This window comes from Apostichopus japonicus, chromosome 17, assembly GCF_037975245.1.
Source record: "Apostichopus japonicus isolate 1M-3 chromosome 17, ASM3797524v1, whole genome shotgun sequence".
In the NCBI taxonomy this organism is placed as follows: Eukaryota; Metazoa; Echinodermata; class Holothuroidea; order Aspidochirotida; family Stichopodidae; genus Apostichopus; species Apostichopus japonicus.
The window spans coordinates 34,692,219-34,717,582 of NC_092577.1; the positions used below are offsets into that span (position 1 = coordinate 34,692,219).

Genomic DNA, 25,364 nt, shown 5'->3' on the forward strand with positions numbered 1-25,364 from the left:
CTGTTTGAAGGTAGCAACCATTAAGAGCAGCCACCAACAGCAGCCAATAGTGTATACATCAACGTTACGCAACATTGAAACCGATCTGCACAACAAATATTCCATGTTGAATCATATGCTGAATCTTTCGTCCTGCTATCTTCACCACACGTACGGAAAGATGGATGACAATGAAGAAGAACTCGACCAAGAACAAACGGAAAAACTACTACTGTTTCAAGTAAATGAACAAAATAAAGCTTTCAATACGATTCGTACTGTGGCCTGTTTTATTGCATATTTTTTAATCGTAGTTCAGTGTACAGGGAATGATTTGCGTTGAAGTTGAGCGACAGCTCCCAGGCATGCATGACTAACGCCTAAGTTTCGCTATTTGTAACGTTACTGTAGCATACAGATTGCAGTACCCCAAGTTCGGACTAAGTTACAATACTACATTACTAGGCCTACTAATAGTACTACTAGCCTAGGCCTAACCTTTCATTATGCCACCAACAATTATTTCTACATTCTACTAGTACTAGGTGGGAGCTGTTTACCAGATAAATGTGAAAAACCTCTGGATTACGCTTTTAATGACTAGCTTATTGACTTTGCCTTCCCTATTAACTTTGCCTCGCCATGTATGTATGTATTTTTAGATCCTCCTGCAAGCAGGAACTCACAAAGAAGCCATCATTGGCTAATCAAGGCCGCAAGCTGACCGAAGTCAGTCTCTTACATTCATATTTAACGTCCATGATTATGAATTGTTAATTGTCAAAAACTCTGTAACTGGACGACATACATTAATCTTGGAGTGACTCGAACTTGGGAAAGGCACCGGTGTTAACCACTGAGCTAAAGTAATAGTACTCCAAGTATACACCTAATACTCCTAGTAGCACTGAGCTAATACTCCTTGTAATTAAGGAAGCCATTTTACAAAGATAAAGAAGTTAAGAGAAGATAAAGATGCTAGAGCTAATGATCAGAAAGCCTTTAATTGGTTTATATGCTAGGCATTATTTTAAATCTAGATTTTCCTCAATTTTTTGTAACACTGTACACTTATTTCATGCAGGATTTGTCGGGCATAGAAGACATTGAAAGATGTAAACGAATATTACAACAACATAACTACAACATTGAAGTAAGTGTATTTCTTTCTTCTACCCTTTGCTATGTCATTAGATTGCAGCAGTTTTATTTCTATTGTAAAAAGTTACTTTTGGAAACTTAACGAGAAATGCAGTGTGAAAATCCTTGATGGAACATATGGAGGTCATATTTTATAATTGTATATCATGATTTCTGCTCAAGTCCATTTTGAAATATTAATAATTCGAAATGTACAGTCAGTTATAGACATGCAATGCCCTCAAAGAAGCTTAACTATCCGATTTCTTGTTATTACACCCAGGCTGCTGTTCAAGATACACTTAATGAATCTGAGGGGCGCCCTTTAGTTTATAACCAGCCACAAAGTCAGCCTCAAGAACGACCACCGACAGTAGATACTCAGCCATTTGTGCAGAGGTAAAAAAAAAGTATACGGAGCAGAGGTAAAAAAAGTATATGGAGCAGAGGTAGAAAAATGGAGCAGAGGTAATAAAAAATATGGATCATAGTTAAAAAAGTATATGGAGCAGAGGTACAGAAAAGAATATGGAGCAGAGGTAAAAGTTAAGTATATGGAAGGTTGTGTTGGTGCCTTCTGCTGTAAGGAAATGTTGGTGCCAAGCAAGGATTAAACCATGAAAATCATCGATACAATCCATCAGGGACCAAAACATTGAATTTTAATTAACATTTTAATTAGTCAGTGATTTGTTTGTAATTTAGAAAAATGGATAAAGACTCCAAGGCGTGAAACAGAAATTATCATCCACTTTGGAGTTCTGCAGCAAAGCTAACTCTTTACTCAGCATTGGATGCAGAATGTACTTACTTCCAGCCAGTCACAAAATTAAACTTGGTAACAATATAATATTGACCAATCAGACTGCAACAACATTGTTCTTAGAGATCAATAAAGGCAAAGTTAAAATGGCTAATCTGCTTAATGCTACGATCATATGTTCAGAGGACAATCACACTCAATACACTAAACAACAATATATCATGATTGAAGGTCATTGGATATTTTCACCCAAATAATGTTCACCTTCAAATTTAACTCTTGTTTACCTCAAAAGACAATTTTTACTGATTCATCTAAGCAGTTTACCTCACTGTTACATTTACTATTGGCCTCTCAATGTCGGTGATGAATTTAAGAACTTAAAGAAGTTAAGAACTCCATTTTTTTGGGGTGCAATTTTAAGTATTCTGAAGCTTGGCAGTATTCAGTCAACCTGCTTAGAGATCGCTTCTATAAAATAAATTCTTCAAATTAAGATGGAATTTTTTACTAAGGAGGCTGAGCATATCAGAACTTTTCAGGATTATTTTTACATGATAAGAGAATAAATATATTTGAATCATGTGACAAGTTTGTCACAGCTTCAGCCCATGTTTAACCTTCTTCACTCTCTCCACTACAGGGTATACACAGTCGCTAGACCGCTCCCTAGCCATGGCTGGTTTCAATGGAGCTATATGCTTATCTTATTACCATTTCGTTTTGTTTACTCAACAATATTTGATGTATTTCGATGGATCGGCAGGATCTTATGGAACGACCCAAGATTAAACGTTGTGGACCCACAGGGTGATGTTTTAAAATTTGTTAGGTATTTTACTGAACTATACGGCCTAGTCCATCCCAACTTTTACCTTGGAACGTACAGCCAGGTGAGTGGGTAATCACTAAGGTTCAAGACTGTGTCAATTATTATTAAAGGGAAGATGGGCTGGCTCACAAATTCCCTATTGTCCTGACCCTTCCCATCAAATGTCAAATACTAGTAAAGGAAATTCAAGATACGGGAGAAGAGATAGCGACAGTAGTTTGTTGTGATTTGATTAATTTGACAGAAGTAAGAATGAACTTATTTATCTCATGTCACAAACGTGATACATCCTTTGGGAAATGCAGAGAAGGTCTGTCTGACCTGTTGTACTACAAACATGGATTTCTGGTTAGCTAACAGTCCACCTGTTTCTGATTCACTGATGCCAAGTCTAATGGTGCGTACAGTGTATGCAGATTTAGTGCCCTGGACTCGAGGGAAATGTGCGATAAAGATCATAATATAATTAGGAATTGACTCAATTATCCCGGTCTCTCCTGGCTCTTAATGTCCATTTAATCTGCATATTTCTTCCTCCCCCCCCCATTAACACAGGTCAGACAAGAGGGGGTATAAGGGGAAGGAGTAAAATTATCTCAATGTGAGATAAAGATCATAATATAATTAGGATTTGACTGAATTCTCCCTGGCCCCTTCTGGCTCTTTATGTCCTTTGAATCTGCATACACACATTCCTTTCTCATGTTTCAGAGCACTATGAAAGTTATTATTTCCAGAACCAAATTGTTATTACAAGTACAGAAGAAATGTAAAATTTTGCCAAAAATTTCACATCGTTAACTGATCTTTCTTTTAGGCTTTGAACGATGCTAAGAGGGATCTTAAGTATGTCCTGGTCTATCTACATAGCAATGAACACCAAGATACAGATCATTTTTGCCGGTGAGTTCTTTCCTCTCCGTCCCCGATGTTGGTTCCGTTTCTTTTGTAGACTGAAAGTTCCCTTAAGTGTCTTTGATTTTGAGTCTCATGAACCTCACTTTGACAAATATTGTCCAAGCTAGCTGATTGGACCCATAACATAAGAATTCTCAATGTACAATTAATAAAATGCTTTCTGCTAAAATAGAATCATTTGAAAAGGGACTCAATGGAACACTAACATTGCTGTTTTTTTTTGTTTTTTTTGGGGGGGGGGGGTTGGTAGTTGAAAGATATTCCCAAGGGATATTCAAATTTTTATCTGATGAAAGAGGAAAGTTTGTGGAGCATCGTGGTGAAATATGCTTTCAATTCCTTCATAGCATTTTTGTAGATGTTGTCGTTTGAAATCGGCACATTCTGTGATCTTGAGCGAACTTTAAGCAAACTGTTTTAGTTTTGCATTATTTCTCATTATTTGTTATTTTGACCTTTGATGGATTGGGTACGGTTCCGACATTACCCAAAGGGGACATGAAGTAGACAAATTACCAATGACTGTGCAAACTCGGATGTACGTAACATCTGAATTGTGCTTCCATGACAGCACACCTAGTTTTGTTAGGTCACTTTTGATGCAAAATGTGGTGACTTCAAATGTTTTCTCAACAACAAAAAATTTGTAGTAACCTAATGCAAATTTTAGCAGGATGCTTTTTGCAGCTTGACTTTAAACTTGGATCCGTGGTGAAACTCCACACCCAGTTTGCTTTCTTGCTTGCTTGTTTTGTTTTGACAATGAAGAGACAGAAGTAGTAAAAACAGTTTAATCTGATAAATTTACTTAAATTTACATTCTTCTGGCCAGTTCCACTTCATTGATATTAACAGCAGGAAAGATTATTGGAACAAGAGGACATTCGATAAACTTATGCAGACAAAAGAATTGTGGGGCAAGAAAGTGGGAAGAGTGGAGGTGGCATTATCACAATTCCTCTCATTGTTGCAATCTCTTCCTCCCCCCTGCCCCTCTCCTTTTCACATGTTAGACCCCACTCCTGATTGTCACTTCATTAATCCCTTATTCTTAATTTTCTTTACTTGTTTATCGTTTTGTTTAGAACTACCTTAGCCAATGATGATGTAACCAACTTTGTCAATGAACACATGATATTCTGGGCTGCATCTGTGGACACACCAGAAGGTTACAGAGGTTAGTGTGAGGATGGGGGAGTAAGTCAGCTGTTTTCATATGTATTCATTTACAGAATTTGCCATTTTCCCCTCAAGTGAATGTTTTTTCAAGAACAGTAAGGAGCGGGTACTGGGTGCTGATGGAGGTCAAGTACCTGCAGATACTGAAATAATAGCGCATAAGAAGACCGTAACAAAAAATTTGGAATGCTTACAGTATGTGCAGAGCATGCTAAATTTTCCTCCTTTTTTATAGCTTGGTTTGATCAGAGTTATGTTTGTAGCTAAATTCTTATTATGCTTATACAATTCCACATTGTTTCCTGGATTCTACCCTGCCAAGTTTTACCAGAGTAAGCAGTTGCTATGGTCTGCATATATATTCGGTTTAATCTGGCACTTTCGGTTTAATCTGGCACATCAACAACCAACATTTTGCTTTCCCTCTTATTTCCGACACAGTGTCTAGGGCATTGAAGGAAAACACTTATCCCTTTCTTGCTTTGATCGTCTTGCGCAACTCCAAATTGACCGTGGTGCTAAAAATAGAAGGTCCCATAGAGCCAGAGGACCTGGTGGCGAAGCTGACGAGGGGGATGCGAGACAATGAAGGGTACCTCGTGGCAGCGAGGCAAGAGAGAGCAGACATATCCCTCTCACAGAATCTGAGACAGGAGCAAGATGAAGCTTACCGAGAGTCTCTGAGACAAGATGAAGAAAAGGTACAAGAAACAATTAATGGGAAGTAGAACTGATGTATAAATGAGAAGGGAGGAGGGGGGGGGGGACTGGTGGGTTAAGGAGACTGATGGTATGATTTCACTCTGGTGTTAGCGAGAATGGGGGATTAGTGGGTTAGAAAGACTGGTTTGATTAGTTCACTATTGTGTCAAAAAGAAGGGTGAGTTGGTGAGACTGGTGGGTTAGTGATACTGGTGGGTTCGTGAGTTTGGGTGGGTTGGTGAGATGGGCGGGTTGGTGAGACGGGCGGGTTGGTGAGACTGTGTGGGTTGGTGAGACTGGGTGGAAGATCACTGATCGGTTTTTCTTACTGGGTAACATTTCAATAAATGCTTCATTCTTAAGGACAAATAATGAGTTTTTGTTTCCAACTTGGGACTGGATATCTCAGTTAGCAGAAACCTGTCCTGAACTTACATTTCTGATATCACTGGATCACACTCCCCCATCCCAGCAGAAACAGTATCATCTTAATAGTTTTTACTTAAGTTTCTCTGTGAGGTTTCGTGTTATTACTACACTCGTGTACAAATTTGAATTGAATTGAACTGTCAACATTATATTTGACACTCACAGGAGAAAAAGAAACGAGTAGAACAAGAGAAATTGGAACAAGAAGAGGCAGCCAGAAAGGAAGAAGAACAAAGAAGCCAGCAATTGAAAGAGGTATCTTTCTTTCTTCAATAAAAAAAAACGACAATTTTTTACATTCCCATACCGAGACGTAAGGCTTTCTAATGCGTAAATAACGTCCCTACTTTCAGTGTTGGATTAACACACTATAGTGGCCTAGGGCAGTCTGTTTTTGCCACTCTCCTCCTCACACTTAAGATGTTGTTTTTTGTAAGCATAGTTGGTTCGTCTATCCTGGTTCAAGGCTTGACATAAGCCTCAAAAAGGGCACTGCAAAAATGCCATTGGGCATGACGGCAAATGGGAAGGGCATGACGGCAAATGGGAAGGGCATGACGGCAAAAATGAATTTGTGTAAGGGCACTGACGGCATTTCTGGTCGCGCAATTCTATCGTCATTTTGGAGCAGTGAAAGTGTCTAATCAGGCCATTTAATTATGAATAATTAAACAAATTCAAGGATCAGACTACAAGCTGTTGGTTTTTATTTCAGAACGAAAGTTTTATTTACAGTTTTATTTACAAATCATGTGTACAGACAGTGTTCAGTCAGCCTGGGTTTATTTTTTTTTCTTGTTAAGAAAATATTTTCTACCCGAACATCTGGTCCGGCAAAACTCATGAGAAAGTTTTAAATAATAAAAGAGGAAGAAGGGGGAAGAAAAACCAAATCAAGATACTGCATTACAAAAGATGAATCAAACAAAATCTCCCCAGTATTTTGGGTTTACTCTATAGTGTAATTTAGTGTTCTACTCGCAATGCACAGGGCACCAACGGCAAAACGTAAAGGGCATGACGGCCAGGTGTATTTTTCAGGGGCACAACAGCAAAGGCACTACGGCTTTTTGCCGTCGGCTATTCGGTTATTTAGAGCCCTGCATTTGACCTAAGGGTCCCTTGACCTTGAGGGCCCCAGGTGCGTGATGCATTCGCTTTTAAGCCTTGTCCCCGTTGTCCCTTTTCGCAGGACAAAATAAGAATGAGGTTGGAGAAAGCTGCAAATCTGCCAGCCGAGCCAGATGCAGATGATCCCGAGTGTGTAAGACTCCTAATCAAACTCCCGAATGGTGTACGACTAGACAGGTGCTTCCGTAAAACAGATTCCCTAGAGGTAAGACAAATCCTTTCAGTCGTAATTTCCCCATCGTAACTTCCCTTTATGGCTTTCATTTACCGTGAGAACAAACACGTAGAAAGCATAGGAACACCTCTCAAGACAGTTTCCACAAACTTATACGACGGACTTCTTATTATTTTACGTATAGAATGTAGCGTAAGAGTGTTGTCCAGCCATGAAAGGAATGGAAATATATTAAAAAATCAAAAACTTTAAATAAAAAAACTCCATAAACACAATGTCTCCTTGCTTTTATACAAGCAATGGAAAATGTCTAGTGTAACAGAGAAACACATGATTGCTTAATCATAATGACCAGCTGAGCATGCCAACCGAACACTTAAATATTCATTTCATTTGCATAATGAAATGTAAAAAGAATTTTTTTTTTCAACAACTGCATCATTATTCTTGTATTCAGACAGGATTCTTTCTTTATCCAGTTTTCTTGTGCTTTATTTTTTCTCTAATGTTTCTCTAACTGTTTTGTAAATTGCATTTCGTATTTTCTTGACTTCTTATTTCTCTCTTCATAGAGGTCACTAAACACTTTTGGGATATATTTATCTTCCCTATTGTGTAGGTCATATACGACTACGTCTATGTCCAGGATGACGTACCCGAGGAATTCCAACTGCAGACGAATTATCCACGGAGGGTTCTACAGTGCCAACCAGCGGGGGAAGGAGGCACCACCCCTATACCAACAGTGGATGAGGCCGGTCTGAAGCCTAAAGAGATGCTCTTCGTCCAGGATATCAGTGACTAGAAATTGGATACATCTGCTTGCTAGGAAGCTTGCTAGTTTTTGGATGGGTGATGATGGGACCGGGTTGCACTTTGCGGACAATTTCTCAATTCATCAAATGCACCCCAACAGAAGCTTGGTCGTGTTTCTTCTGCATTTAGAAAAGCCAGCAGTTAATTTACTTTCAAAAGAATAAGAAGAGAAAGAATTCTCACTACTTGGCCTGAACCTACCACAGTTTGCTTTTGCAGATTCTCAAGGTCTAGCGCCCTTTGTATATGATAAACATGACTGAACTTGCCAACTTCATTGCACAACCTTAAAGGCAAACCACCCCCCCCCCCCAAAAAAAAATGTTGGGTAAGATATCATTTTGTGAAAGAAAGGATTTTGTACAGACAATTGCACTAGTAACTTTAAATAAAGCTGAAATGAAGTTTAATATGGCCAAGAAATGCAACCGAACTCCTTTTGAGACTTTCAAAACAGAAATCAAAAAATAGTTTCGTCTACTCAGCAATATATCTGATGTATTTTGGTAGCCCCAGCAGTAAATCTGGGGGGCTTTAAAGGGTCCCCTACCAGGCAAGCAGAGGGCCCTAGCAGTTAATCTGAGGGGAGTTAGAAAGGACCTTACCAGGCAAGCAGAGGGCCCCAGCAGTAAATCTGGGGGGGGGGGGGCTTTAAAAGGGACCCCTACCAAGCAAACAGAGTGCCCCAGCAGTAAATCTGAGGGGCATTAGAAGGGACGCTACCAGGCAAACAGAGTGCCCCAGCACTTTATCTGAGGGGCGTTAGAAGGGACCCCTACCAGGCAAGCAGAGGCCCCAGCAGTAAATCTGAGGGGCATTAGAAGGTTCCCCTACCAGGCAAGCAGAGAGCCGCAAACGTAGTTTCATAATTCTCCATATTTTCATGTCATTTCTGATAGGCAGAAATATTGTCAGCAAATTTGTTCAATTACCAACTAAGGGCGTGTTGGTTGAATCGAACAAGATGGGGGAATATGAATAATTGTTGATGGTAGAAGGTGCAGCAGGGTCCCCAACCAATGGTAACATTTCATCGAGTGTCTCACCATCATACATGTGGTACATTGTACTTGTTGGTGAGTAATAGTCATAATACAACAACTGTTAGGTCTCTGTGACTACATGGTTCGAAATGTGACTTTTTATATCGGGGCGAAATTGGGAATGGGGCCAGTTGGCACACCTATTCTTTGACGACCTGGTTGTAGGCCGTGAATATTTAACAGAGTTATACCATTAAATTGTAATGTCAGCCTGAATAATGATCTCAAGATGTAACACTATTCTTGCATGAGTATGAAGAGCATACTGTTTACATGTTACAGTGTTATATCAGTCTGAATGATGCTATCAAGATGTAACACTATTTCTTGCTGAGTATGAAGAGCATACTGTTAACATGTTAGTGTTATATCAGCCTGAATAATGCTATCAAGATGCAACACTATTTCTTGCATGAGTATGAAGAGCATACTGTTAACATGTTACAGTGTTATATCAGTCTGAATGATGCTATCAAGATGTAACACTATTTCTTGCTGAGTATGAAGAGCATACTGTTAACATGTTAGTGTTATATCAGCCTGAATAATGCTATCAAGATGCAACACTATTTCTTGCATGAGTATGAAGAGCATACTGTTAACATGTTACAGTGTTATATCAGTCTGAATGATGCTATCAAGATGTAACACTATTTCTTGCTGAGTATGAAGAGCATACTGTTAACATGTTAGTGTTATATCAGCCTGAATAATGCTATCAAGATGCAACACTATTTCTTGCATGAGTATGAAGAGCATACTGTTAACATGTTACAGTGTTATATCAGCCTGAATGATGCTATCAAGATGTAACACTATTTCTTGCTGAGTATGAAGAGCATACTGTTAACATGTTAGTGTTATATCAGCCTGAATAATGCTATCAAGATGCAACACTATTTCTTGCATGAGTATGAAGCATACTATTAACATGTTACAGTGTTATATCAGTCTGAAAATAATGCTATCATGATGTAACACTATTTCTTGCATGAGTATGAAGCATACTGTTAACATGTTACAGTGTTATATCAGTCTGAATTTTGCTATCAAGATGTAACGCTATTTCTTGCATGAGTACGAAGCATACTGTTAACATGTTACATTGCCATAAGTATGTTATATCTGGTCTTGCACAATCATTATGAAATATATGAAAACTGTGTCTAGCATGATTTTATATTAGTACTTTTGAGTGAAATAAAACATATCTTCTTGTGAAGGAAGAAAGTATCCTGAAAATTACGGGATAAGATTTGATTTGCGTTATTCTTGGCCATTCATCTTGACTGGTGGAGTGGGGTCTGGTATTCTTCATACATTTATGAATTAGTGTCGTAAACTCAAATCACTGTGTGATTGTAGTCAAATGGAGTATTTCTTTATCATTATTATTATTTGTCAGTCAATGTTGATGAATTTATTTGCTTGTGTGTTCCATAAAAGTCTTGGTTTACAGGACTGCTTCTTGCAATAATAGTTTAAAAAAGAAAATTGAAAACACAGTTTGCCCGCATTACTCAAGTAAAGGTATTTGTATACAGCTCGATAAAGTTTGGGAAATAAAATGATCCCGATCCTTAAAAATGTTGTTGTTGCTGTCTTTCTCTCTCTTTCTTGAAATACTATACAGTTGCTCATCAGAGTATCCACAAGTTACCGAATAAACAAAAACACCAAAAAAAATGAAGAAACAAACAAATTTACAAATGTGCACAAGAAATTGTTTCATTTTGCTTTGACTTCAGAACTATATATCAAATACCAAAACCTTTGGGCGTCTCGCCCTTGAAAGAATTTTGTGGTGGCTGAAGTTGATTGGGGAGCAAAATCATTGCTGACAGTTTTCTGTTTCGGTATGCGAAAACCATATCCTTCATATAGCAAGTTGTATCACAAGGCAACAGGAGAATGACGTCATCAGGGCACTTCGGCTGAAAATGTATTTTTCTTTTTGTAATGTTTCAATCATTTATCAATACTGGAAAGATGATATTCATTGTGATAAAATTCTAAGTACGTAGAATTTTGACAGCTAAGCAAAACATTCACAATGTATCATCAGGTTTCAAGAATAAATCAAGGCAAAGGTTAGCCTTTTGAAAAGCTTTAGAAGAGCATTGACATCACAAACCGCCTACTGTGACCAACCTACGTAAAGTAATTGTAGGTGGCGGAGCATCCATACAGTCAGGTGGCGAATGCCCCCTTGGCGGACTCAAATGGACTGCTGGAGCCCTTTTCAGCTTTTTACCACTTTTAACTTATTCGTGATTATTGACTTTTTTATTGCGCTCCCATCTAGGCCTACCTATTGACATTTGTCACATTTTGGTGGTGTAAAATTTCTGACAAAATGCTCTAACGGCGGTATTTAATTTATTTTTCGTTTTTCTTCAAATTAGCAAGGCCCGGAAAGGGTCATGTCCGGCGATCTAGGGAATATCTTTACTCAACAAATATCTGTACGCTCCGCGCCAACCTGTGGTGGCGCTCCGCTTAGATAGTGTCGAAAGCACCCCTACAGACCATTCTCGCCCCCCCCCCCTCTCGACCAATACCTCCGCCACTAGTTACATTCAATCAACCATATCTCGAGAGATCGAGAAGGGAGTAAACAACTAGAAGCAGTGTGGAATATTGCTCTCTTCAATTCAAGTTTCAAATTGTTTGTCACCAAAAATTCCTTTAAATTCATCCACCAATCTGTACTTGAAGATTATATTAACGAAATCCGGGGGTCAGGATCAGTGCCAACTGTGCCACCATTGTTCTTGTCGTGGGGGGGGGGGGGGGAGCTAATATATTATGTCGTGGTGGGAGGAATGACTCCATGGTTGTATTCAAAAGCCCCCTCATCCTTACGTAGGGCCAGGCTATGTGGTCGCGCCACTGCAAGTCGGTCCAGAACGTATTAAATCAATGATATTAGAGAAATGAATATACACTAAATTAAATTCCTTACATATATGTACATTACATTATGTACTCCTTATTAATATCGAAACTAACTAAAACAACATCTTACATTTATAAGAGCAAAAAAAAAAAAAAAAAAAATTCTTCCTTAAGAAATCAAATGAGCTTAAAAGAAAAAAATAATTGTCATCAATTAAATTCTTACTGTGCCAACCTATTAGGCATATGTTTCTTTTTTATTTTCGTATATAGTTTGCCACCACTTTTAAACGGTTGATGCCTATCCAGCTAGGACCTACAAATTGGCAGGTAATCTTTTAGAGTGGGTCGCGAAACGTTTTGAGGAAATTTAAAAATTATCGGTGAACAATGTTTCCGATGAAATCTGACAGTAAACCCTTGCCACATAGTGGCTTGTTTCCCAAGCTTTGGTAAATATGTGTGTTTGTGTGTGCTGTCGTTGACTACACTGACGTCCGTTAATGCGTATGCCACCGATCGTGTTCAAAACAGTTATTCATTCATCTTCTTCTACATCATCAAATTTTACCGATTTTCTAGAGCCGACGCCAAGAGCTTTCAAAATTTCGTTTTTCATTGAAGCAAATTCATCAGTTAATGTCTCAACTTTTTTTTCAATATTTTCTAACTTTTCTTTGTCTCCTTTGGCGAGCAGACCAGGTGATACACGGGATAATCTGACCGTATTTTGTGGCGCAGATTTCGCTGTCGGTTTGGTAGGACCCATTTTATCGGCAGGTTTGTGCAATGGAAATTTCGATGCTCCTTTTACTGTTCCATTTTGTGGTGTCGGAGATTTGCTACCTCCATCAACATCTGATGTGAGCATTTCTAGTAATTCAAATCGCAAACTACTTATGTCATTCTTTATCTCGTCAAGTTCTCCTTCGTTTACCTCGTCATTTTCCTTGCTTCTCTGAAGCTGAAATAAATACCGTCTGACGATAGCTTTCATCATATTCTGTGGAACGCCAAAATGAAATAAAAAGGAAAATATGTTAACAGCTGTTACGAGGGAAAATGGACTAAGGATGGGGGAGGAGGAGGGTGGAGGTGTAATAGGTAGCTTACACATTAGTAGAACTACAAATAAGCTTATAAAAAGCAGAAAATACATTAAAAAAGGAAGCTATTCTGATGAATTTTAAATGCTGCCCTCTACATGGAACAGAGCAGCTGGTAAAAGCGTTTCTTTTTATTTCTTCGGAGGGAGGATGTGGGTATGGGTGGGGTGAGGAAGTGGGTAGGGGTGGGGTGAGGATGTGGGTAGGGTGAGGATGTGGGTAGGGTGAGGATGTGGGTAGGGTGAGGATGCGGGTAGGGGAGGGTGGGGATTTGGGTAGGGGTGGGTGAGAATGTTGGTAGGGGGTGGGTGGGGATGTGGGTAGGGGTAAGGTGAGGATGTGGGTAGAGGTGGGATGAGGATGTGGGCAGCGATGGGATGGGAATGTGGTTAGGGGGTGGGTGAGGATGTGGGTATGGGGTGGTGAGGATGTGGGTAGGGGGTGGGTGAGGATGTGTGTATGGGTGGGTGATGGTGTAGGTAGAGGTGGGGTGATGATGTGGGCTGAGGTGGGTGAGGATGTGGTTACGGATGGGGTGTGGATGTGGGTGGGTGAGGATGTGGGTGAGGATGTGGGTGAGGATGTGGGTAGAGGTGAGGATGTGGGTAGAGGTGAGGATGTGGGTAGAGGTGGGGTAGGGTGGGAGTTCAAGGATGATGGTTATTACTATGAATCACCATGTTTAATATTTACATGACTGATTTTTTAAATTAGTCTCTTCTCTTGAAGGCGAGAAGTAATCGGATTTGAATCAAGTAGTAAATTTAAGTATGTGTGGGTTGGGGTAGGGGAAAGTTGGAGAATGACAATTACATTCGATACAAACAACATTTGTTTGTAGGGGAGCAATGCCATGTAGCATGCTTTTGTACAATGTTGGTTTAGCTTTTGTATTGTGGTGGAAGAGGGGAATGGGGTTTACCGTATTTGTCCATCCCTTATATGCTATTTAATAGATGTTTCCTGCTCACCTGATGAGAACGTCTTTCCACCCTCGTAATGTCGTTATTCGTCACAATATCCAAGGCTTCATTTCTCTATCGGGAGAAGGTGAAAGTTGAAAAAAAAAACAGTTTTCAGATAATTAGGAACGGGAATGATCGATGCAAAAACATTTCAGAGGCGAATACACTGGGAGGGGTTGGTAGGGTATTAACATCACCATGATTTGCTAAAAAAATAAGAGAGGATTAGAATGAAAACGAATGAGGAGGAAGGGAAAGAAACTGAGGAGGAGGAGGAAAGAGGAAGAGAAGGGCGGGAGGGGAGGAGGGGCAGAAGGAGGAGGGGAGAAGGAGGAGATGAAGGAGATAGAGAAGAAGAAGAAAGAAGATGTAGAAGACAGAGAAAGACGAGGAAAGAGGAGGAGCTAAAGGAGAAGCATGAGGAGAAGGAGGAGAATGAAGGAGGACAGATGAGGAGACAGAGAAAGAAGAATGTAGAGGAGGAAAAAAGGAAGGAAGAGAAGTGGATATTTCGAAATTTGTTTTGACTTGACCAAGGTAATGCAGCAAACTAAAAAATGATTTTCTTTCCCAAATCTTTTTCGCAGGAAAGAAAAATGTACAAACGCAGCGTCATACTTTGAACACATTAACATTAACGTTTGGGAGTGATATGTTGGAATGTAAGGCTTACTTTTTCCTTGAGATGAAAGTTCGGTTTTCTCGTGTGCAGCTCTGCTCTTCTGCAAAAATGTTTCTCTATCGGTTGAGCAATCCATCGATAAATACGCCAGAAGGACTTCGGAGAAGGGACCATGTTGAAAGGTATAGGGATGGTCGCCCCTTTCTCAAAGTAAGACATCCACAGTTTAGCTCGAGCAAACTTCCATTCCACATCTTCTTCATTCTGTGCAGTAGAATATCATAGAAATCATAAGATTCATATACCATATTCATATTTGATTATGTTTGGTGCTATATCACAATGCACACTCTCAGTTCATGTTTGATATTCGACATGCATTATATGTATTGACCTATTCTGTATATGAAAGTTAGTTCAAGTGGTTGAATTCGCTAGTCACCATAATTTATCCGCTTCCCCCCTCCCTTTTACTTGAAATTAGTTGAAAATAACACTTGAAGGATACACGGATATACCATACAAGGTGACGGATATGAATCGATTGAAAAATACATCAAATGCGGCCGATTGTCATGTATCACGTGACACTTACGTCACTATCGACGACACTTACCTCAATTTCTTGGAAGGAATTGCTCATCATGGCAATTAACATATTCAACATAACTAGACTCATGACGATGTGATAGATAGCAAACATCACTGTTCCTACGCCGGAAGTGAAACCGTAATCATTTCCCCTACTCTTGAACTCATCTTTGATGTTCGGGTCAGTCTGGTCAGCCATTCCGAAAAGGGACCAAAAAAGGGTAAGAAGAGTAGCAAAGAATCTGAAGGATAAGAAACAAAATATGTCAAAATAAAAAAAAAAAAACCGACACGGAAAAACAGGTGGCAATTAGTCACATGACGATACAATTCCCGCCACTGTTTTACCAAAAAAATCCCAGTGAAAACCACAGCAATATGCAGCAAAAATAACAACAACCACAATAGATTATGAATTTTGTCAAACACTTGATGAAATTAATTTCTCTGTCTGATAATTATTATAGTGAATCCAACAATTTTGCTGAACAAAATACGACGATAGGCGACACACTCCCACCGTCAACCAGCCAGCCACCCATGGCCCACTCACTACCCCCATTGACCCCCACTCCTCATCCATCCACACTTTCTGAATTAGTATATATGAATACACTTACGTGCCGAAATTGCTTTCTTCACCTAAAGACCAATAAAGGTTTAGAAAGGAGCAGAAAAAGGCAAGAAATACAACGAAAAAGACTGCACCAAATCGAACGATATCTCCAATCATTCGCCCCAAGGATATCTGCAGTGGGCCTAAAAACTCGTTGATGGGTAGAATGTAGGAAAGTCTAGAGAAGCTCAGGACATTGGCAAAAGCAAACAATGCCTCACTGACAAAAATTGGATCAAAGCTCCTCCAGACTTCACGTTCTGTAAATGAAAGGGAGGAAATATAGATAAAAATAGAATAAACGTCTTGTAATTTGAATGAATACTATTTCTTTAAATTATATTTACAGCCACGGCTTTGACAGCCTTCATTCGAGGGTGGGGTTTGGGGGAAGGGGTAGGTAACAGGGGGGGCAGATACAATAACTTGAAATGATAATAGAACCACTGACTAATGAAATATAATAGTACTACAGTCCCCCATATTTTTTCACTTCCCTGAAAGAAATGTCGTATCCACCAACCCTGACCACACCATCCGCCCAAGTACCCCACCTACTACTCCAAGTTCCACCACAATCTTGAAACTAAAAAACCAATGTGCTGAGAATTTGATCGCGAGTTAAATTTGCATGACAATTGTAGAAAACAATTGAAGCGGAAGAGGGACATTGAGGGGAAGAGAACATGTGTTGGTAGTAAAGTAACATTTTCCATCACAATTTGTGAATTTTAATCTGCATTCCTTCTCGAACTTTGGTTCTTTTGTTTTAAGTTAAAACAAGTCACAGAACACCCGACCTAAGTGACACCTCCAAAACTTGACTATGAGATATCAAAACCTAAAACATGATCATTTGATTGCCTGGTGCTCTTTTGCTCAATGTATCTGGTTGAATTAGCAAACAACGTCGTGAAATGCATTCGTGATTAGAAATGCCTAGAGGGTTGGAGGGTGGCGTAGAAACATACCCCCTCCACCAGTTGGGCAAACCCCTGTTCCTACGCATATTGGCCCTGATCTATGCATGAGTACTTTTTGGATCCGCCCCTCCGTGTGACCAATGATCACTTCCGGGGAAAAAACATCTCCCCAGTGACCGGTAACATATTCCAATCACTTTGTAACGCCCACACCTCGCTCCATGCAACCAATCCATGTACGCCACCCTATACGTGTTCCTCCCTTCACACGACAGGTATTCAGACCACATGAACATTAGAGATACATTGATATAATTACCTTTGCGGAGAAAATAAAAGTGGTCCAATGCTACCTGGTTTTCATTTTTTTCGACATCGACGCAAAAGCTGTTGTTTTCTGTGTTCAAATATTCTATTGCATTTGTATTCTTTATGTGAGTAAACACCTTCGCACAGTATGACCCGATATATAAGTTTAACATAAAAATATCTATCCAGTTCCATCCAGATGCGAGGTACCGGCTCCATCCTTCCATCCAGATCTGTTTCACCTCTCCCCAGAACATTCCTGCAAAATGGAGAAAAAGAAAAAAACACGAAATTTCCACTTTTTGGTTACGGTGCCAAGAAGGCTCAGTAACCCTTTGCAATCGTGCTGGCGCGCCTGTGTTGGCGTGTATGCGTGGGGTGTGTACGGTACATGTCTAGCCCTCTCAACTGGTGAAATGGGGCAAAAGGAATTCCTGTCACCAGTTGTTTAACAATAGAGAACAATCGTCATCGGTTGTCCAGACAAAGGGTTAGGATAAAGGGAAAACAAGATTGAGTGTGCGTGTAATGGGGGTGGGGTGGGGGGGGGGGGTATGCGACGGCTAACTTGTAAACACGATATCTCAACGACCAAAATCAATGTCATACTTAGTTGGTAGATGCCCCATGATGTGTTGATGTGCCCTTTTGTTTTTGGTTTCCATCTCATGAACTTATTGTAGTTGTGGTAATTCCAAGGGCCAAATTAGGTTTATGATGGTTCTATTATAGCAGCGTTCTATCGATATAGGCTATTATTATTACTACGGTAGTCTTTGGGGACCACCTGAAACACATGATTTGCTAGTTGATAGCTCTGTGGAATAGTGTTATGGCGGGACATGATGGATATATGGTGTTGAATAATCTCGACTGTTGCTGTTGTTCATATGAAGGTAAAACAACATGTTTTGATAGAGTTATAAAAATTAATAAGACTATGGATTAACATTAACAATAACAGGTTTGGACTGTGTAACCGACGTCGATCATAGTCAAGGTAGATTTAAAGGAGCCTTTCAGAGACGGTTTGCATATTTTAAGGTGAATATCCTTGAAAACCGGGATTGCTATAGAAATCCCCCGTATTCCTCAAATAGTTCTCCTTTGATAATAATAATAATAATAATTAAATCATAATCATAATCATAATCATAATAATAATTAGTCTTATAAAGCGCAGAATCCAACCTAAAGGTTGCTCAATGCGCTTTACAGATGTGTGTAGCATTTAGAAAATAAGTAAGTTTTAATAGCACGTTTGAATTGTTCAAGTGAATCAATTTCCCGCAGATGGACTGGCAGCGAATTCCATAAGTGCGGAGCGGAATAGCAGAAACTGCGATCACCAAAAGTTCTCGTGATATGGACTATGACATATATCATGACGAACATTCTATCTAAATCCATCCTTTATGGGCCTAGCGACACACCGATCCCTCATGTCGATAAATAAGCCGAAGTTAGGACGGGAGGTATAGAGGAAGTTACTTACCGGCAAGTAAAATGAGGATAAAGATGTCCACGAAGTTAATTCCGGTTTGCCGAAGATCATATCTACAACTGGATGTAATATGTGAATAATCACATCCACCGTAACAAGATTTGTTATACTCAGGACAGAAAATTCGATCGCATGCGGCCAGCTCCTCGTTGTCTTGTATCGGTACATCACAGTCTATCAGAAGGGCTTGGTCCGAATCAGCAAAAACAGACTGTAAGAACAGCGCCGCTAAGAAACAGAAATAAGCAACGGTTTGAGTTGTAAATTTCACGAGAGGAGTTGAGACAACTCGACCAATCTGTAAAGTGGAAAAAAAAAGAAGAAGAAGAAAGAAGACAATCACTTAAAAGTTATGATTTACGAGGGAAATGAAGACGATGCGGATATAGGATAATACATGACGTCACGATTTCCATGGATATATCCTCTTTCTTTTCCGCCTAAAAATAGAAAAAAAAAGCGGAATATCAGTATAGAAATGTTATAAGCACCCACATTTATATTTTTCTTGGACTATAATATATCAGGACTAAAATTCTGTCTGACTTAATTCAATCATTTAAGTTGCGGTATATAATCTACACGTACCCGACTTGTTGGTGCAATCCAATAAATGAAGGCCCATACTGGACATGTGATGTAGAGGATTAGCGGTATAAAGATCTTGACTGGGAAAGCTAATTGCCGCCATCCTGGAAAGCTGTCGTACCAGATGGTCGCCAGGTGGTGCTGACAGTGTGGATGCGAAACAAACTGGAGTGTGCGTCAAAGGAATGAAGGGAATGAATTAAAAAAAAAAAAGGATAAGTGATAGAAATAAAACCAGAATTTTTTTCTTATACTTAAATTCAAACAAGTAACCATATATATATATATATATATATATATATATATATATATACCTGCCAAAAAATGTAACCAAGCACTGTATTAGGTCATTAAAGTCTTCTTATTTCTTTTTGCGGTTAACCTTTATACGCGGCTATACATTACTGGCATATTGTGGTATGATTACTATTATATGTCTCTTCACTGCATTACAGTCACTAAGTTCTCTGACACGCACCTGTTTCTGGTTGTAACGCACTGCTAACTTCAACCTCTGCAGGGTACTACCTTGATAAGTGTCCGGTTGGTCTGGTCGCCCATCGCCTGCTAAATGTGGGCGAAGCTCATTCAGGCCTTCCTCCATGCTGGTCGCTTCTTGATTTAAAATTAAGGCGACTTCCTTCGAGTTTTGGCACATATCTAAGAGATCCGATGTGTATTTTTTACACTGCTGGCTTAGTTCTCTGTATTCTTTCTGAAGTTCAGGTAGAAAAAGATGAAGGAATCATTTGTCTGTTGCGATTCAATTTTGATACGTTATAAACCGTTAAGAAACACTGCTATCAGTTCAGGTTGTATTTTGTATTACTTTTAGTGAAGGTGGAAGGAAACCATGGAAATTCCTTTACTTGCAAGTTTAGGAGTTAGACAAAATTTAGAGGTCCGAGAAACATTCTCTCCGTCCGTTCACACACCCCTCCCGCACCTTTCTCTTGAGTAGTACATGAAACCATTTAAACAACAAAATTTCCTCCCACATGTGTTTTCTAAATGTATTTATTTTTTACACATTCTCTTATACAGGCTCTCTAGTGGATAAGCAGTTTGCTAACAGTTTAATTTTATTTTATATTTTATTTATTTTTGTTTATATTTGGTATTTCGATCGATACGTATACCTTGAACTCTTTTTCCGTCCGGGCTAATTGTGATAGTTCTTCACTTAGTAGAAAAGCTGTCAATATGGGATCATTGCTGGTAAGCGAAATGTACGCCGGGCTTCCCAGGGCTCTGTATGTATGAATCGCAGATTTGGAGTGTTTCAGTGGATCGAATTTCCGTCTATTTTTGCAATAGTTGCATTGACAGGAAGGCACGTGGGGTTGTTTTATTGTCTCTCCGCGTTCCAAGAAAATGCGAATTATGTCCACTTCGTTACAGTGAGCTGCCAACATCAACGGCGTAACATCTTGGTCGAATTTGGAATGGTTTATGCGTTGATAATAATTCGTTATTGTTCCAAGACGATTGAGGGTCCCTCTGTTCCTCTGATACACGGGGTGTTTTAACAGATTCGAAAGGATACGAATATAACCCTTGCTGATAGCGAGCATAACACACTCGTTTAGCGATTCATAACTGAGCATGCGCCCCCAATGGTCGATAATGAACTCGACAATCTCCAGGTGTTCATTTTCGGTCGCTATCTCTAAGATGGTGCGGTCTTTCACGTCGATGCAATTGATAAGCCGACCCGCCTTTTGCTCGTCGCTAGCTTCGAGAGCGAATCGAATTGTTCCTAGATCACCGAGTTCAGTCGCTTTTATAAATGTCTGCTCATCTTCAGGGATGTCCTGAAGAGTTCGGCTAAAAGCCGACAGCACTGTGGAGCTAGTACGTCGTCTCATGCCTATTGCAGTACGTTTGCTACGAGGTATGGATAACGATGTTCAGACTGACACGGACTAGAACCGGGCTATAAACCTTGGATCCAAGCCTCAGTTTCTTTCTTTCGCTGTACAGATGTAAAACAAAAGTCATATATAAAATTTACAATCTGTTTCGCATATGAACCCTCTGCAATTTAAAGGATCATTTCCCAACTATTATAAGTGGTATCGAAATACAAGCCGTAATTTATTGTATATTGAAGTTCAAAATCTTAGCATTCAAATTAATTTTGTGTCCAAAAGTTATCCTAAAACATGATCATTCTTTATGTCTTTGCAACTCCTTAAAGGCCGTTTAGCTGAGCATATCTAGCCTATTGAGTGGCAGGCTTCACCGAACAATCTCAACAAGATATTAATTGTGCAGCAACTTTGTGTTAGCTGTAAAACTACATGAATAAAATTCCCCCTCCTCTATATCCACCTATCTCTCTCTCCCTTTCTCATTTTGATGCTCACTTAACATCATTTTGTTACGGTTAATTAAATTCCCCATTTCAGCGTAACTAGACGTGGGGCGTGGATTTGGTCTATTGCACCATCTACAAGGGCGGCGGAACCGGGGGGCACAGGGGGCACGTGCCCCCCCCCCCCACTTTTCCTCAGGTTAAAAATGTGCCCTTTTTCTACATAAAAATTGAGGTGTCTCAAGTTAGCAAGAGGCCAGGGAACAAGAATGAACACTCGGGAAGGGCCGTTTCCAGCCATCTGAGGGGTTTGTAAAACCAAAACTTTTCTTGTACGCTCCGCGCCAACCGATGGTGGCGCTCCGCTCAGATAGTCGTGCATACAACTTTGCAAATCCTGGCTACGCCCCTGACTTTTAATGAATTTCTGTGGGTCAAACTTAAAGCTATTTCGAATGGAAAAAATTTGTTATAAACTCTAATTCGGAAGATTCCTACATTAGCAACTAGCATGATTTCACCTCATTTTGTCTCAAAAGAAAACTTGTTCCTTGTTTCCCAATTTGCACATTGGATTTTGCAGTGCTAGTATGCATATTTTCCTTGAGGGGGGGGGGGGGGGCGTTGATGGAGTGATGTGTATACACAAATATGATAATGCAATAAGAGTTATAAAGGGTACTAAATACAAGGCTGCATCAGTCCAATCGAATTTCTGCAAAGTGCCCTTTGATGTCGGTGCCCCCCCAGATTAAAAGTGCTTCCGCCGCCCTTGACCATCTGTAGTAAAATAAAACAATTCTGCTATAAGGCTAAATTAAAAATAAAAGCGAAGTGTAAGACATTCTGGAGGATAAAATACAGAAAAAAGGAAGTACACACAACCAGCTTCATTACCAGATTACTTCACTGGTCTAGTTTATCCATGGCATTAAATGGTTTCGTATACCGCGAACAATTCCCGATCCTGTGAAATTATAAGAAAAGGAAGCCAATTTAGATCCAGCTCAGTGCGTTTGTCATCATATCGTCTCGTTATAATTACACTTGATTTCATTTTTCGTCCAAGTGATAGTTTAGTTTAGTAGGAAATAAGGGATCAGGAAGGACACTCAAGTTCCTATCAAGGACCCCCCCCCCCTATAGGAGTGGGGAAAAACAGAAGACACAAATAATCAGACCCGACTACAATGCTTAAAATGCTTGTCCAAAGCATTCTGAAACCCATTCACACTACTTGCAAGTACAACTTTCTCAGGCAAACCACTCCACTCATTCACAACCCTATTAGATAAAAGAGCCTATGCCGAATATTGATCGTACTTTTCACTTCTGGAGTTTAAGACAATGACCTCTGGTACAACTACTAAAAAAGTCACTGTGAAGGACAAATTACGGAAACCATACACAATCTTGAAAACCTGAATCAAGTCACAACGTAACCTCCTAAGCTCCAGTGTGGTGATATTCATCAGCTGTATACTGCCTATTATAAGGAACACCCTTTTCGGAACTAATCATCCTAGTAGCACTCCTCTGGACAATCTCAAGTACTACCTTATCTTTAGCAAACTATGGGTTCCAAGCCTGCACAGCATACCCCAGATGAGGCCTAACCATGCAACTGCTTATAAAGCCTGACAACTTTGTCCTGCTTTATAAAACTGAAGTTCCTCTTGATCATACCTAAAGCCCTATTAACTTTTTTCGAAGCTTCGAGACTATGTTTAGAAGGTTGCAGAGATGAGTCAATATATTCTAAATAAACCAATCCCTTTTTTCAAGTGTTTGTTAGTGTTAAATGTATATTTTCATTGGTGTTGATACGCCTGATTGAAAACAGTGTCTGTCTTTGTTATTCTGTACAGTGTATATAATGGATAATAACGAATCATACAGTAAGCCAATGTATGCACTATATAGGCCTATGTACAGTTATTATGTACATTAACTGTAGATAGCAGAACTTTCTTTCATAATATATATATAAAATATATATATATATATATATATATATATATATATATATATATATATATATATATATATATATATATATATATATATATAAGGTCGTAATTCCACTGTAGGCGTTTGTCACTTGTATCGAACAATACTAGTTCTGTTATATATATATATGTGTATAACAGTGAAAAAACTTCCAGCCTTCACCGGGGTTCAAACCCGTGCCACCCGCTTTATATGCGGACACCATAACCACTAGGTTATGGACGATGATTGTTTGTCCAGAGGTTCGAAACCGGTAAGGGATGCCGTAATTCCACTGTAGGAGGCATATACACTGTATGTATATATATATATATATATATATATATATATAAATATATTTATATATATATAAATATATATATATATATATATATATATATATATATATATATATATATATATATATATATATATTGGTAAATGTTTACATTTCTAAGTCGTCCGTTACAAAGGCACTGAAATATTTATGTGCCTTCTATGATATAGAAATATGTTAAGCGATAACTGTATGTGCATTTATAAAACGATAGAGAGATACTGATAATATATATAAAAGAAAGAAAATTAAGTCATCACAAACAATAACACTTACCCCCGAAATATTACTTGAGCGCACATAGAACAAAATGCCAACAAGGTTTTCAATTCTCTTTCGACGGAAGCGTGTACAACACATGGGTAATCCAAAATGTTGATATTTTTTAGCACACAAGGCAAAGTTGATACGAATCTTCGTACAAAATAACTCAACGACAACAGTAGGCCTGTGAAAACACCTTGCTGACGTCAATAATTCGGAAGTATACTGGATTTAATTCCCATAACTCCGTACATTCGCAACAATAATTGTTTCTCTACTAGCAAAAATTTCAAAGAAACATCTTTTTTATGACCTATATAGAAATAGCTATATAGAAAAACTTTTAAAGCTCCCGTCACAGAGAATTGTGTCTGGTCTAATAGTACTCTTTGTTTTCAACGAAAATGAACAAGCAGTATGCCATTTGATAGATGTTCTGACAGAGATATACAAGCCTAATATAATAATTATGTATAGCGATGTCTCGTGAGAGATTTACCAGCATATTTCAACACACACCTACCAGTCGGTTTCATCGTAAAGAAATATGAAACCATCAAATGCCAACAGTGTATAAAATCTATACATGTACAACTCTATCAAGCTCCTCCACTATGGAACGCCATTTGTAAGATGTTGCCAAGCGCGCGTACATAATTTGTTCGGTGTTCAGTAATAATGTGTGTGCATATCAATTATTATACACAAGCGCAATATATATGCAGTCGCCATAAACATACATGATCGCAATACATATGCAATCTCAAAAGACATACACCATCAGAATACATATGCATATATATCGTTCAAAATATTCAATTTTAGTTGACAATATAGATTAGCATAAACCACCACAGTGATTTACAAAAAGAGGACAAATTTCCGCCTTTCCTCTATTGCTAGCGGCCACTAGCATCCCCATACACACGCACACACATACACACACACACACACATATATATATATATATAGACATATATATATATGTGTGTGTGTATATATATATATATATATATACATATATATATATATATATTTATATATATATATTTATATATATATATATATATATATATATATATATATATATATATATATATATATATATATATATATATATATATATATATATATATACCAGCATATATTGCTGGAATATGTTGCACTAAACTAAACTAAACTAAACGAAACGAAACTAAACTAAACTAAACTAAACTAAACTAAACTA

The 25,364-nt window shown here is 38.8% G+C and overlaps 2 protein-coding genes across 9 annotated transcripts; one reads left to right on the forward strand and one right to left on the reverse strand.

Moving 5' to 3' along the window:
• The first annotated feature begins 99 nt into the window (after positions 1-99).
• Positions 100-10,694, forward strand: LOC139984215 (FAS-associated factor 2-like). 2 transcript variants are annotated; one of them, XR_011798975.1, is made up of 11 exons: positions 100-220; positions 1,064-1,132; positions 1,403-1,518; positions 2,526-2,775; positions 3,532-3,617; positions 4,718-4,809; positions 5,253-5,512; positions 6,108-6,197; positions 7,135-7,278; positions 7,868-8,683; positions 8,857-10,694. XR_011798975.1 is itself a non-coding variant. In XM_071998023.1 (10 exons), exons 1-10 carry the CDS (start codon positions 104-106, stop codon positions 8,051-8,053), a joined length of 1,410 nt encoding a protein of 469 aa, XP_071854124.1. In that variant the 5' UTR covers positions 100-103; the 3' UTR covers positions 8,054-10,694. The 2 variants fall into 2 exon arrangements, 1 of the variants encoding a protein (XP_071854124.1); XM_071998023.1 differs by having other exon boundaries at positions 7,868-10,694.
• On the reverse strand, positions 8,704-24,681 carry LOC139984213 (short transient receptor potential channel 7-like). Of its 7 annotated transcripts, none has more exons than XR_011798972.1 (13): positions 24,149-24,681; positions 22,444-22,513; positions 20,369-21,204; positions 19,708-19,944; positions 19,230-19,394; positions 18,633-18,939; positions 17,148-17,396; positions 15,910-16,165; positions 15,315-15,531; positions 14,750-14,962; positions 14,083-14,148; positions 9,978-13,008; positions 8,704-9,896 (listed from the first exon to the last, which is right to left on the reverse strand). XR_011798972.1 is itself a non-coding variant. In XM_071998018.1 (12 exons), the coding sequence occupies exons 3-12, from the start codon at positions 21,095-21,097 to the stop codon at positions 12,544-12,546; spliced, it is 2,904 nt and encodes a 967-aa protein (XP_071854119.1). In that variant the 5' UTR covers positions 21,098-21,204; positions 22,496-22,513; positions 24,149-24,681; the 3' UTR covers positions 8,704-12,543. The 7 variants fall into 7 exon arrangements, 4 of the variants coding, with proteins under 4 accessions (XP_071854119.1, XP_071854117.1, XP_071854118.1 ...); XR_011798974.1 differs by having other exon boundaries at positions 8,704-9,318; positions 9,483-13,008; XR_011798973.1 differs by having other exon boundaries at positions 8,704-9,401; positions 9,483-13,008.
• Between the last annotated feature and the right edge of the window lie 683 nt (positions 24,682-25,364).